The sequence below is a fragment of the Oreochromis aureus genome, linkage group 16 (genome assembly GCF_013358895.1).
Source record: "Oreochromis aureus strain Israel breed Guangdong linkage group 16, ZZ_aureus, whole genome shotgun sequence".
Classification (NCBI taxonomy): domain Eukaryota; kingdom Metazoa; phylum Chordata; class Actinopteri; order Cichliformes; family Cichlidae; genus Oreochromis; species Oreochromis aureus.
Genome location: NC_052957.1, coordinates 17493215 through 17506207, shown reverse-complemented (window position 1 = coordinate 17506207; position 12993 = coordinate 17493215). Strand labels below are relative to the sequence as shown.

Sequence of the window (12993 nt, the reverse complement as noted above, 5' to 3'; positions counted from 1 at the left end):
AGTCAAATGTAAAGTCGGCTGAATGAAAAACTGTCATGTAATAAATAGATATTACGTAAAACTTTTGTGTGCAGTGTTTCGCCACTCAGCAGCGACTATAAGTTGACTTAATGATTTCATTTGCTATTGCATAACTGGATAAGAGATCACTAAGAACATGGCACCAAATCTTGATTGCTTACATAACTAATCCAAAGCAGCATTGTCTCTGGTCTCTTTATTCTTTCTCGCTCGTTTTCACGCTCTTGCCGAAATGTTCATCTTTACCTCAGTTCCAACACGGTGCCTCCAGAGGGCCTCTGAAGCTGCCAAGACACCAAGTGTGATTTCGCCATCTTCAGTCCCACACCGCTAAAGCGTAGGAGACTTCCTTTCCTGCCAATGAGAAGGTGGGCGAGCAGCAGACATGAAAAAGAGGCAAGGAGAAGAAAAAACTGTTTCGGTCTTTCACCGCAGTCCTTCCCTTTCATCTCTGTCCCTGGACCCAATAGCATACACAGAGGCGTGGGTGATGTGGAGGCCCGGGTCCAAGCCAAAGCCCCAGGCCACTCTGCATAAAAAAGAGAGGGAAGGAGGGCATACAAAGCAGTGAACAGTTGGCAGTGATTACATAATGTGAGCAATCGACTGTTCATAAACTGACTGATTAAACCAGAGGTTCCTCTTAATCTGACTTGTCCGTCATTATTAGAGTCAGAAAGTCAGTTGTAGTTGGCTTGTTAGTATCATCGCTGGACACTTTCAGGGACAATTGGCCAAGTAATTTATCAGTGATACTACTGGGTGCACTAGCATTTACTACAGTGGTAAGGCCAAGCAGTTTTTATAGGGATGACAAAGATGAGACCACTGCTTATATTGGTATGGCACCAAAACCGATGTTTTTGTTCTGCCTGGAAAATTGTGGGCTTGATCATCAGTTTCTTTGTCAGTTGCTCTCATGATTTGATTTGATTTTTATACACCTTAAAGGATGTTATAGTATTGCAGTGTAAAGACACCACAGTATTAAAGCAAAAACCCCAACAATTAAACAATCCCAGGCAATAAACCACTTGGTGATCGCTGGACCAAAGACAAACAGCCTCTGAGAGATGTAAACTTTTCACAAAGAAATACCCCTGGCCACAAAACCAGCTATCACACAACTTTACATCCGTGTCCAAGTATCCTTTTTCTCATATCCTTATCATTTTGCCATGTGATAACAATGGCAATATTTGCCATTTTTTAAAAGCCTTCTTTAAAATTCTGCACTAGTCTGGTCCTCCCTTTCAAACTTTACCAATGGCTGCCTAATGCCTTTTTTGATATTGTCTGGTTTAAATAACATTTGTTCTGAATACGTGCCATGAGTTTAACAAAGTAGTAGAAGAGTTCAGGAATGTATTAGCATTGCAGATCTCTGCTTGGATATCACAGAAACTGAATAAAATCTGAACTTGGACACAAGGAAATCAGCATGATGCCAAGTTAATATCCTAGCATCTTTTTCTTTGTTTTTGATGGTGACACAACTACACCTTTGACTCATTTTCAGTTTACATCCTTACACACACTGTTATGCATACAGTGGAGGATTAATGTTTTTTTTTTCAAACATGTGTCCATGGTTATGGCCTTTTGTATTTCATCTGCATTTCACTTTATGGCAAACTAAACTGGACCTCAGGTAAACTGCAGGGTTTTGGTTTTTACACAGGTGACGCAGAATACAGTAGTTTGATAAAAGAGAACAATGTCTTACAGAAATGTCCTTGAGCTAAGAGTCTCTGGCAAACTCTAGAGGATGCTGTTGCATGGATGCTGTTGCATGACTAACCTCTGTCCTTAGATCAGTGACTCGCTATTTCCAAAAATAAGATAATAAGTGAGCAGACCACACACAGTACACACAACCAGGAGGAAACAGAGGGTAGGACATTACTGCTTCCACTTCTTATTTAACAATAGAGTACCTGTTTCAATACATGCTGACATTGCTTAGTACAGCTTTTTTATTATTTTTTAATTGTTGTGATTGTTTACCCTTTCAATTTTCCTGGTGCCTGAGGCAAATACATAAACAACTGTATAACACACATAAGGAAGAAAACAGTGAGTTTGAAATCACAACAACTTTAAAGAAATAAAGAAATAAAAGGGGGAAATTTCGATGTTGAAGCACATATATAATACAGCACATACCCATTAAGCAGTAACCTTCAAGGTAACTTCCGGGATTGCTCCCTAAAGCTTCCCTGCAGGTCCTCCAACGTTTCCACAAACGTGACCTTCGTTTACCAAAGTACTGATGGTTTGCGCCACTATAATGTAACTACTGTAAATATAGGCCCACTGCAGTGTAACTATAGTGCAACTATTTTTATATAAAAATAATGTAACTACATGATGTAACTATCTATAATGTCACTATAGTGCAACTTTTGTTACATTATAGCGCCACTATAACCATATTGTAACCATAGTGTAGCTATATCTATAGTGACACAAAGCCTGTGGATTAATCGAATCACCGACTGTGAAGAAAAGAATAAAATGAAAGATGTTTTAACTCTCTTGGTAAATGCAGGTCTTTTCCACCTTTGATGTGCGGAACAGGTCGACATTCTTTCATTTTAACAGTTCAAAGACAAAAAGTTTGAATGCAGTATGTAAATTTGCATTTGTTTTTTACAGCTGCTGCCGCTGGGTGGTGCTGTTGCTCCTCGGTGTGCAGCTGCTGTTCGGAAGGTGGAGGTGCTGCTGCACCTCCTTCATTGTCTGAGTGAATTCAGCAGGAGTGGATCCGCCGCTCGGTTCAATGTAATCCCGTCTCTCCCCGGCTCACTCACTCAGTCGTCCGCCATGGCGACCGCAGGAAGCCTCCTGATCGCTGCGAGCTGTGTCTAAAACTCATCTGGGATTCATTTTCCCCCAATTTTTCCGGACGTGGATGTAGTCTTCCCCTTCAGCTGGGAAATACTTTCGTGTGGACAAGCCCGCATTTCGAAACACGGGGGTAAGAATCGTGCAGCCCGAGTCCTCTCTCTCACTGTGCTCTTTAAGGGAAGTGATTCAACTTGTTTGAGGAGATTAGGGTTAAGTCTTGGGAGTATCTTTCCCGTGTTGTTTCGTGATGCTGGATTTCGAAGGTGGGGAATAACTATCACTCCGTGTGAAAAATCCTTATATGTTGCTAGGGACTGTCCTTTCTGTCCCTGCAGTGTGGGTTGCATTGCACAGATATACCTTAGCAGTATGTGCAGACGCCGCAGTCGTTGGGGGTTCCGTTTCTCTGAGACGATCCATGCACGCTCTGTGACATTTAAAAGATTTAAAAGATCAAACAGTGCCGGGGTGTGTGCATTTAGCAGTTTCCAGAGGCTGTCCAGGTGGGTCCGAGCAATGCGTTAATGTCACATGTACTGTACTGGCTGATAATGTCTCGAGGATTACAGCAGCCTGCTCTATTAACCTACATTATATTTATGGTGTGACCACACTTCAGACTCCTTGAGCTGTCTGTAGTGACTGTACCATTCGAGTCATTCAGGCTCTTTTGCATAGGCCTTAGTTACAAGTATCCTGTTGGTTGTCATTCCTTTCACTTAATGGACGTATGTCACATTGCCAGCAGTACAGTAAGAACTTAAAGCCTTTCAGGCAATGCCAGCCACACCCATGTATCAGTGTCGTTTGCGAAACACAGAAGAAATTGAGCTCTGTGTTTTTGTTAAGCAGCTTCTCTCAGGTAGACAGCCTCTGGCCATTCAGCTGTCATTAAAGGATTCCAGCTGTGCAGTTGTGGACTTCATCTAGGGGCCCCTGTGTGCCTCTGCGCACAGAGGAGCCACTGTTACAACCCTGGACTCTCAATAAGCCAGCAGTCACAGCTAAACATTACAGGCTTGTGGGGAATTTCAAGCAAACAAGTTCAAAGGCAGGGAGGTTTACCCTGAGAAACACTCAGGGGTCTGCAAATGTCCCTTTTGGCATTGTATCCTGGATGAGTACGCTTTGTGTCACTTTCTAGCCCTGGGAACAAGGCCATCTGTACTACTGCCTGTTTTTGTGTTTGTTTGGTCCTGTGTTACCTATTCAGAAAGGCACACAGACCCGGAGTCATGACTGGTTGATTCATGATGCTTGGTGCAGGGGAGGGTACGTGCTGACTGAAATAATCAGAGTCTACTCTTTCACTGCCCTCGGTTTCACTGGTGCCTTGTTTGAAGAGTGTCCGGTTACGTGGCATGCATGTGCAGGTCATGCAAGCCATGAATTTACAGAGCTGACATAATACGCTTGCCAATAATCAAGAGCCAGGGCCACCGAGCGGTGACGGCCACTCGGATCAAGTGTCAAAAAGAACTGGGCTTGATTTGGGGAAAATATGCTCGTTTCCATTCAGACTGCCCTGGTGGCAGCTTTTAGGTCTGTTTTTGATCAGCCCAAGAGAGCGTGCACTTTAACTGGAATATAGCAACATCTCTCACCCACTGCGCTGTGATGACAGTGTACAGGCAGGTGAAAATGATACAACATGGTCCCCAAAGTCACTGGTCTTATAACAGAGAACTCAGAGATGGAACTTTTCTGATTAATTGCATTACAAACTGTCCTTTACTTTTGTTAGCCTTTGAGCACAATACATCTGGACAGAATGGCCTTGACAGACTTAACAATCACTTGACAGAAAATTGGTTTCCTATTTAATCAGTCATTCCTCAAGTAAAACTGCCTTTTTCCTGTTTCCTTGTTTCCTTTCTCTTTCTTGTAAATAATATCTGTTTATTTTTGGTCACTTGTCACAGTTTTCTATCACCCACCCGACTGATTTTTCAATCAGTCAGCAATCATCATTTAAAAAATTTAAATTACAGTCAGCAGACCTACTAGCCATCAATCGCTACACCATCATCTTACAGAATTTACAGTGTCCACTGTCCTCGGTCTATATTCTCCACACACTCTACTGGATTACATTATCCACTCCTTTGAAATGCCTTATTCAGCTCTCAGCTTAAACTTGGCACCAGTCATTCACCTCTGCGGCGGCTGAACAACTGCCATTGGCCTCGGTACTCTGACGAACCACTCGGTGAGGTCTCAGGATGACATCAGCCTGCTGGAATGTGTAATGAAGAGAGAATTAAGCAGGACAGCAGGGCCTAAGGGGATCTGGCTGTAGATACGTGGTGGCAGGGTGGGGGGGGGGATAGTGGCCTACTCAAGTGTCAACCCGAAATGAATCCATGACTTTGTCCAAAACATTCAGCCATCTGGGAGAGTCATTGACTGAGTGATACTGCAGATTTTCCCACATTCCAGATGTACCCCAGCTCTTTCTGGTTTTGGATGTGAACCTCCAGCACTGGGTGCTTTGTAGCGATGGTACCCATCATTTATATTTGTCATGTTAGTTACTTTCTGTGGCCCGTTGAAGCCATTCATCTATTAGTTATGGATGGGACAGAGCCTGGTTGCATGGAGTTGGATGTTTTCCCTTTGCCATCATGGGCTTCTTCCCACACCCAAAAGGCATTCGTGTTATGTTAATTGGTGGATGTGGAAGTGAACAGTTGCCTGTCTTTGTGTTACCTCTGATTGGCTGGTGACTTGTCTGAGGTGTACCCCATCTCTTTCCCTGCTTGCCCAATGACAGCTGAATTGGGTAAGTGGAAAGAAATCGATGTATGTTATCTGTTATCTCTACTTTAAACCTGCAGTTTATTGATAACCGATGCAATATAGTTATTTCATCATCTGGAGTGTTTTCGGTTAATTCCTATTACTCTGTGTTTATTCTATTTTCGCGTCTCCTGCACCGTCTTTACATGTCTGACTTGCTGCCCTCTGAGACCTATTAAATCCCAAGTGTACGTCTCTGTGTCTCTGGCCTTAATGTGCCGGTCGTAAAACTTCCCCAAATCAACTGTCATTCTACCGGCTCTTTGATTTTTACACTCTAGCCTCATGATTCATTTGTTAAATCAAATTAGGGCTGCCTGATTTGTGCTTTGAAATCAAGAACTTGCCTCACTCCTTTTTTTTTTTTTTTTTTTTTAGATTAATTGGGTCTCCCACTGGCAACAATTATCAGCCATTAGCAGCGAGTGCAAATACTGCATTTGCAATTACTGTGTTTTGTGTGACATGAAAGGTCGTGCAGCCCGTCCTCTGGGAGCTGATGCAGACATTGGGCTGTACTGCACATACATCGCTGATGCTGTGAGACGGGAGTTTCAGATTTTTACCTTTAGGTTGAATATGTTTTTCTGTGCTTGACTTCTGTCTTGCCCTTGATGCAGGCTGAGCAGTGAGCAGTGCAGCACACCATGGCAGAGCCAGACCCAGACACAATCTCCTCTGGCGCAGGGCAGCGCCTCGGAGCTCCAGAGACCCTTGGCATCAGTACGTTAGACCCCGGGCACAGACCTCCGGCCATGCCCCCCGGACGACACGTCACCATCAGGGTCCGTATGCTGGATGACACAGAGGAGCTTTTCGACATCTCGGTGAGTTATTATCGTTTTTCTTGTTGTTGAACGGGACTTTTCATTATCGCACCGTGGCCAAGAAGCATTTCCCCGATTCCAGCTGCAGTCTGGTAACAGGTTGGCATGGTAACTGCATGTTGAATGAAACTGGATGGATCTTAGTAATGTCAGGGTTCCTCCAGTTTATTGTGGGTTATTCAATTTCTGCTCACTCTTTCCTAATCTCCCAAAGTGTTTCAAATCTGCTCTACAGCTGTCGTTATTACTACACCACAATTATTCTTCTGCTGCCAGGGTTCTCAAAACGCGGCTCACGGGCCAGAGGTGGTCCTTGGAAATATTTTATGGATGACAAGGAAAGGATGCACGATTTTACAGCTCACTCATGGAGAGTTCATGTCCATGCTATGATGTTGCACGACTGAACAAGACCAAGTGAGAGAAGCAGAGCAAAGCATCCCTTTTCTTAAAGCTGTCAAAACACTGGTGTTATCTTAGATAATTTAGTGAAAGCAGATAGGTACAGACAAGAGAGACAAGAATATATCTTATTTGTCTTGTTTGAGCTCCCATTCGAATTCCATTCTTGACTTTAGGATTTAGACGATTAACGTTCTCATCACATGGCTCTAAATTTGGACACAGTATGCGAAGGCGGATGTGCTAAAATTAGACACTAATTGCTAAGTGCCTTCTACTATCTGGTCACAATGCTTAAAAATGCAATAACAAAATGTAAAAAGATATGTTCACTGTGTAGAAACTGGATTATTTTAACATAAAGCAAATGATTTGGAGGCAAAAGTCACATTTTCTTATGATGATCATGGGCAGCACTGCAGTGTAGTTTAGGTTTTTCACATGTACACTCTCCTGCTGGCCTACGTAGTAATTTGAACAAGTTAATCCGCAGTTGTAAATAGTTCCTGACCAATAACTGATTTGTACTTTGTGTAACAGCTTACAAACATTTCTAAACATTAAATAAAGAAAACATCTTATATAATGTACAGAAACGAAGATGTACGTCAGGCAGTAAAAATGGGCCTCAGCATGATGGCATATGGCTGTGGCCTTTTCCTTGATAGTGTTAATATAGTACAATATATAAAATAACACCAGCTATGTCCTTTAAGGCACTTAGAAGAAGATAACATATTTTGCACAATCTTATCCTCCCACAGCTCGTGTTCTCGATGTTCTCAGACTTTGATTTAATGGCAGAAACACAGGGAGGAGAAAGAGAAAATACTGGTATTTGTCTGAGGATAGAGTAGAACAACGAGCTATATTCTGTGACCAGAAGCGTTCCCTCCCAAAACAGTGGAGCGAAATGAGTAGATAGTGAAAAGTAGTGATGGAGGGAAACAGATACAGCAGCAGCCACGCAGGACCTGTTTAATGTGTATGAATGGGCCCCGGCAGTGAAGTTGCTGAGCTTTACTGACAGTTAGTGTGTGTGCATTGCAGGGTGGTTGTGTCCTTTTGGCTGTTTCCCAAGGCAGTGTGGGTAAATGCAGTTCCTTAGGCAGTGCATGACTCTTAATCTTTCTAGAGGTGTCATATGTTCTTCTAATACTTAACGCTCACTAGGTTCTCCCAGTGAAATCCTGTTTAATTACACTCTATTTTTATTTTTTGTCTACTTTTTTTGTAATAGTTTTTCTCACGCTAGTTTGTCAATTGCAATGTCATCCAGCCAGTGATGCTTAAATTTGATATGAGTCTAGAGCAGGAGTGGAAGGGATCTTTTTTTCAGTCCGCTTCAGGGCTTGCAATCCGTGGAAAACCTGCAATGGGAAGCTCCGCTTACAAAGGTGATCTCAACCTCAGAGTTTAATATATTTTTTATGACGTTTCAGTGTCCCAAAGCTGTGTTTAACACTACTCTAACTGCCAAGGAGTACACACGCTGACACTTTGGATCTTCAGTGGTGAAAAAGAACATTAAACGACGAAATACTGTGCACTACAAGAAATGTATCTAAGTGACCCTTTGTGCAAGGCCCTAAAATGTCCTTCATTGTGTAGCTGAGTGGTCGTGATGGTGAGTTTGCAACGTTTTCTCACCAAGCTGGCCTGAAACAAGCTGAGGCTGCGAATCAGGGGAGGGTAACAAAAGGCTCTCGCTAACAGAAAGCTTTATTCATGCTCAATTTAACACACATTATATCCTTTATCACAAGTCAGTACTTGAGATAAAAAGCTCTGTGGCCTGAATGTTGTTTTTTGCCCAGAGGTATCAACAGAGAAGATATTTATCTCAGTCACTGACTTGCATTCAGGGTGGAAAGATCTATTATAAAAAGAAAAAAATAAATATATATATATAGACATATATACATACACACACATCTATTTATTTACTATGTACATATAGTTCAGTGTCACAAAGGTTCCTGTTTTCTTGAGTATGTTGAGCTTCTAAAAACAAAAGGTTACTTTATTTTCGAATTGCCAATCGGTGTATACACTGATCAGTCACAACATTAAAATCATTGGAAGTTAATAATATTATTTATTTCATTACATTGCAATGTTTTACTGGGAAATCTTGGGTGATTGGGGTTCACATGGATGTTACTTTGACATCTACCACGTTTCTAATGGTTCTTAAGCAGCTCTTCTTACCAGTGGCACTCCCTGATGGCAGCAGTCTCCCACAGCAGGACAGTTTACTCCACCCCACAGCAAAATTGGCTCACGAATAACTCGAGAAGTGTGACAAAGAACCGAAAGCTCACTTGATCCGACCTCCAAACTGCCCACATCCCAATCAGATCAAGCATCCACTTGAACGAGCCCAGTTCATGGAGTCCCCATTCCACACTCCACAGGACTCAAAGGACTAGCCGCCCACGTCCTGACAGGACACCAAAAGCTCCAAGTCTATGGCCCAATGAGTCAGAACCAGATTTAGCAGCATGAGGGAGACCTTTAAAACCTTAGAAAGGAGTTTTTACTGGAGTTGAGGTAAAGCAATTTTAAAGCACATTTAGTTGCCTGAAGCGAGTTGCTTTCTTTCAGCAGTAATTACAATTTGTTTCACCAAGTCGCATCCCAAATATCTCTGAGATACAGAAGACATATGTCAACTTTGTACACACTGTGCTGATGTTAATCTCTTCCCCGCAGCAGTGAAGTGAGATAGCTGCATGGTCTACAAAACACATCTGTCAAGCAATTATCCAGTCTTTTATTTCACAACAGGAACATGCAGCATTGTTCAGGAAGAGGCAACTCATCTCAGATGATTTTATTGTCAAAGTGACTCAAGGCAGGAATTTTTTTTTTTTTGGCGTCTCTTTAAGAAAACGTAAAATGTCTAACCTCACCCTGTTACTGATACCGAAGGCTTCAGTTCCCGTTCCTCTGTTTGAGAGGGGTAAGTTTCCACCTCAGCAGGCAGAGTATCAGATGGTTGAGAAACAAAAAGGGGCCACAGAGCCTTCTCATGGGTCGCATACCATGCTGTGGCCTAGTTAGCACTCTGGCTGTGAACACTTGTGTTGATGCTGATAAAGTCTGGCTGCAAAAACCTGGACAGCGGTAGACTGGCCTCCTGAATAACATGACTAAAATCTAGTCCGTCTTTTTTGTTTAATTCCAAAAAAAGCGGAAGATGGAAAATAAAGCCGTTTTGGTTTAGATTCAGTGGGGCAGGAAGACAGACTGCCGTCTTGCCTTGCGTTCCTCGGGCTAACATACGCCGACACTGTGTGTACTGATGTTTTGATGCTTATGTTTGCTGATGGCTGGTGGAAGCTCTGCAGATTTTGTCCGTGAAGAGTGTGATTGCAGCATGCATTTAGCGGTTGGCATGTGGGGGAAGGGATGATGAAGGCAGAGCGGAGGAGAGTTATGTTCATTCCTGTGAATGAACGAAGGAGTTCAGAATATCCATCGGGCCAAACCTTTCTGCTAGAATAGCATCAGGTACAACCTTATATGGAATACATCTAATCTGATTCTGATTTAGCAAAACATTAGAAATTCAGACACATACCATCTCTCTCTCTTTCTATCATATTGCACTCCTACTGCTGGTCTTCCTCTCTCACTATAATGAGCCACTGAGGACTGCAGTCTGTCCTCTCCTGCCTTCACTTCACTTTGTCCATTACAGTCACAGCCCCTGTTAAAAGTCTACCTGCAGAGGCAAATCCTGAATTAATTAAATACAAACCTCTTAATCTCTATGCATTTTAATTTGCTTTCCATATGCGGTTTTTACTGCAATACTTTTTCTTTCCTAATTACTAATAACATCAACAATACATACAGGTTTAGATTAAACCACGGCGTGATTCTTATTCAAGCTAAGCATCACACAAAACTGCTGAATAGACATGTTGTTCTTGTTCCCCAGTGGATGAATACTTCTTACATTATGATCACCTGAATTTCACTCAGTCACCTCAGCTTCAAAGTATTCACTTAATCTGTGAGTATTGGAACAGTTACTATAGACTGCCACTATGTTGGTGTTATTTGCCAATTTGCCAGTAAGCTGGGCATTATCTGGGCAATTTCAATAGGAATGCTAGAAGTCTAGTTCAGTCTTGGTATTTTTACACATTACACTAACCGGTCACTTCATTAGTTTCACCTTTCTCGTATTGGGTTTGACACACTTTTGCCTTCAGAACTGTCGAAATTCTCCGTGGCATAGATTTAACAAAGTTCTGGAAACATCCCTCACAGATTCTGGCCCATATTGACATGATAGCATCACATAATTGCTGCAGTGTTTTTGGCTACACATCCATGATGAGAATCTGTTGTTCCACTACATCCCAGATGGGTTTAATTGGATGCTTGGTGATTTGTTCTTTGTGATCTAGATAGATCCATTCGTTCATGTTGCTTACTCCAGATTCTAAACCTTCCACCTAAAGATCACAGTAGACATGTTAGATTTTTCTTTTCTTCCATTGTCCGATTTTGCATTGTAGACTCAGTTTTCTGTTCTTTGCCTAAAGGAGTGGCATCTGGTGTGGTCTTCTGCTGCTGTACCAGATCGGTGTGCTCTTCTGCATACCTTGGTTGTGACACTTGGTTATTTGAGTTACTGTTGCCTTCCTATCAGCTCAAAGCAGTCTTGACATTGTCCCCTGACCTCTGACATCAATAAGGCATTTCCACCTAGAGAACTGCTGCTCACTGGATAGTTTCTGTTTTTTTGGACCATTCCCACACAACCATCTGGCTGTGTGGGAGAATCCCAGCAGATCAGCAGTTTCTGAAAAACTCAGACCAGCCTGTCTGGCACCGTTAACCATGCCACATTCACATTCGCCTTTCATATCCATTCTGATGCTCGGTTTGAACTCCAGCAGGCCGCCTTCACCATGTTTACATACCCAAATGCACTGAACTGCAGCCATGTGATTGGCTGATTAGATATTTGCTTGACTGAGCAGTTGGACCAAATAAAGTAGCCAGTGAATGTAGATTTACTGTCAAGGTCAAACCAATTCTATGATAATATAACTGAACACCTTATCCACACCTTTATTACATCATTGTAATTCATTGTATACATGCCTAAATAAAGCAGCAGTTTCCTGCATACACTTGGTACAAACCAGGGCAGCACAAGGCCACTTACATCTATTTGCTTTTTAAGAATTTATTAATCATATTTAAATCTCTGCATGGTGTAGCTCCACTTTATATCTCAGAGAACACGTTGCACCACACAGATCCCACAGATCAGGGAATCAGTTGCTGTTACAGATTTCACAGTCAAGGCGTAAAGCAGATGGCAAAGTTGCCATGGAATAAACTTCTTCTTACCTTTAGATCAGCTTAATCAGTTCCCTGCTTTAAACAACTTTCAAAAACCCACCTGCATTGACAAGCTGTATAACATTTAACCATAGCCTTGTAATTCTCTTTTCTTTTCCTCTCGTTTTATATATTTTGAAATGGTTTAATGCTGCTATTTTTGCAGATTTCGTTTAAGGATCTTGTAATTCTGGTTTGGAAAAATACTATAAAAATTAAGTTTATTGTAATTGTTGCCCAACACTGCATCCTCTTGAGGTTTTGAGCTGATTTATGTTACTTTTTGACTTCATACTCACTCTATCACCCTTCTTTTCGACTTTTCAAAGCCCCGAGCTGTTGTACAATAGCAGAAAATGAGAATGTGGTGCAAAATGTTCGCAAGATTGTTTTCTGAACACAGCGTGTTGTTGGTGAATCTCGGGGGTGTTGATGTGTTCAGCATCAGAGTTTGAGCCATCAGTTTAGATTACAAATCAGTGGATAAAAATAAACATGTTAATGAACGCCCCACTGGTGTTCGGTGCTTCTCCTACCATTGTCTTAAGGTGGAAGCCTACTCCCTCCCTCCCCCAGTGAAACTCCTTTCCCCACACGAAGCCACAGGGGGACAAAAATGAATCAATAAATAGGAATAATAAAATGAAATTACCTGATTTATGTGGCCTTGTTTCAGCACAGTGTGAGAGCCTTGTTTTGCGGTCATTTGTGGTTGCACTAGCTT

The 12993-nt window shown here is 42.1% G+C and overlaps 1 protein-coding gene across 3 annotated transcripts in view; it reads left to right on the top strand.

Moving 5' to 3' along the window:
* Positions 1-2727: 2727 nt before the first annotated feature.
* Positions 2728-12993, top strand: part of LOC116322975 (FERM, ARHGEF and pleckstrin domain-containing protein 1-like) — a 60950-nt gene continuing 50684 nt past the window's right edge. The window contains exons 1-2 of one of the 3 annotated variants that reach the window (XM_039600243.1): positions 2728-3001; positions 6291-6497. In XM_039600243.1, the coding sequence (XP_039456177.1) occupies positions 6318-6497 (180 nt within the window). In that variant the 5' untranslated portion in view covers positions 2728-3001; positions 6291-6317. The remainder of the gene's footprint in view (positions 3002-6290; positions 6498-12993) is intronic. The other 2 variants (XM_039600242.1, XM_031743226.2) reach the window with 2 other exon arrangements.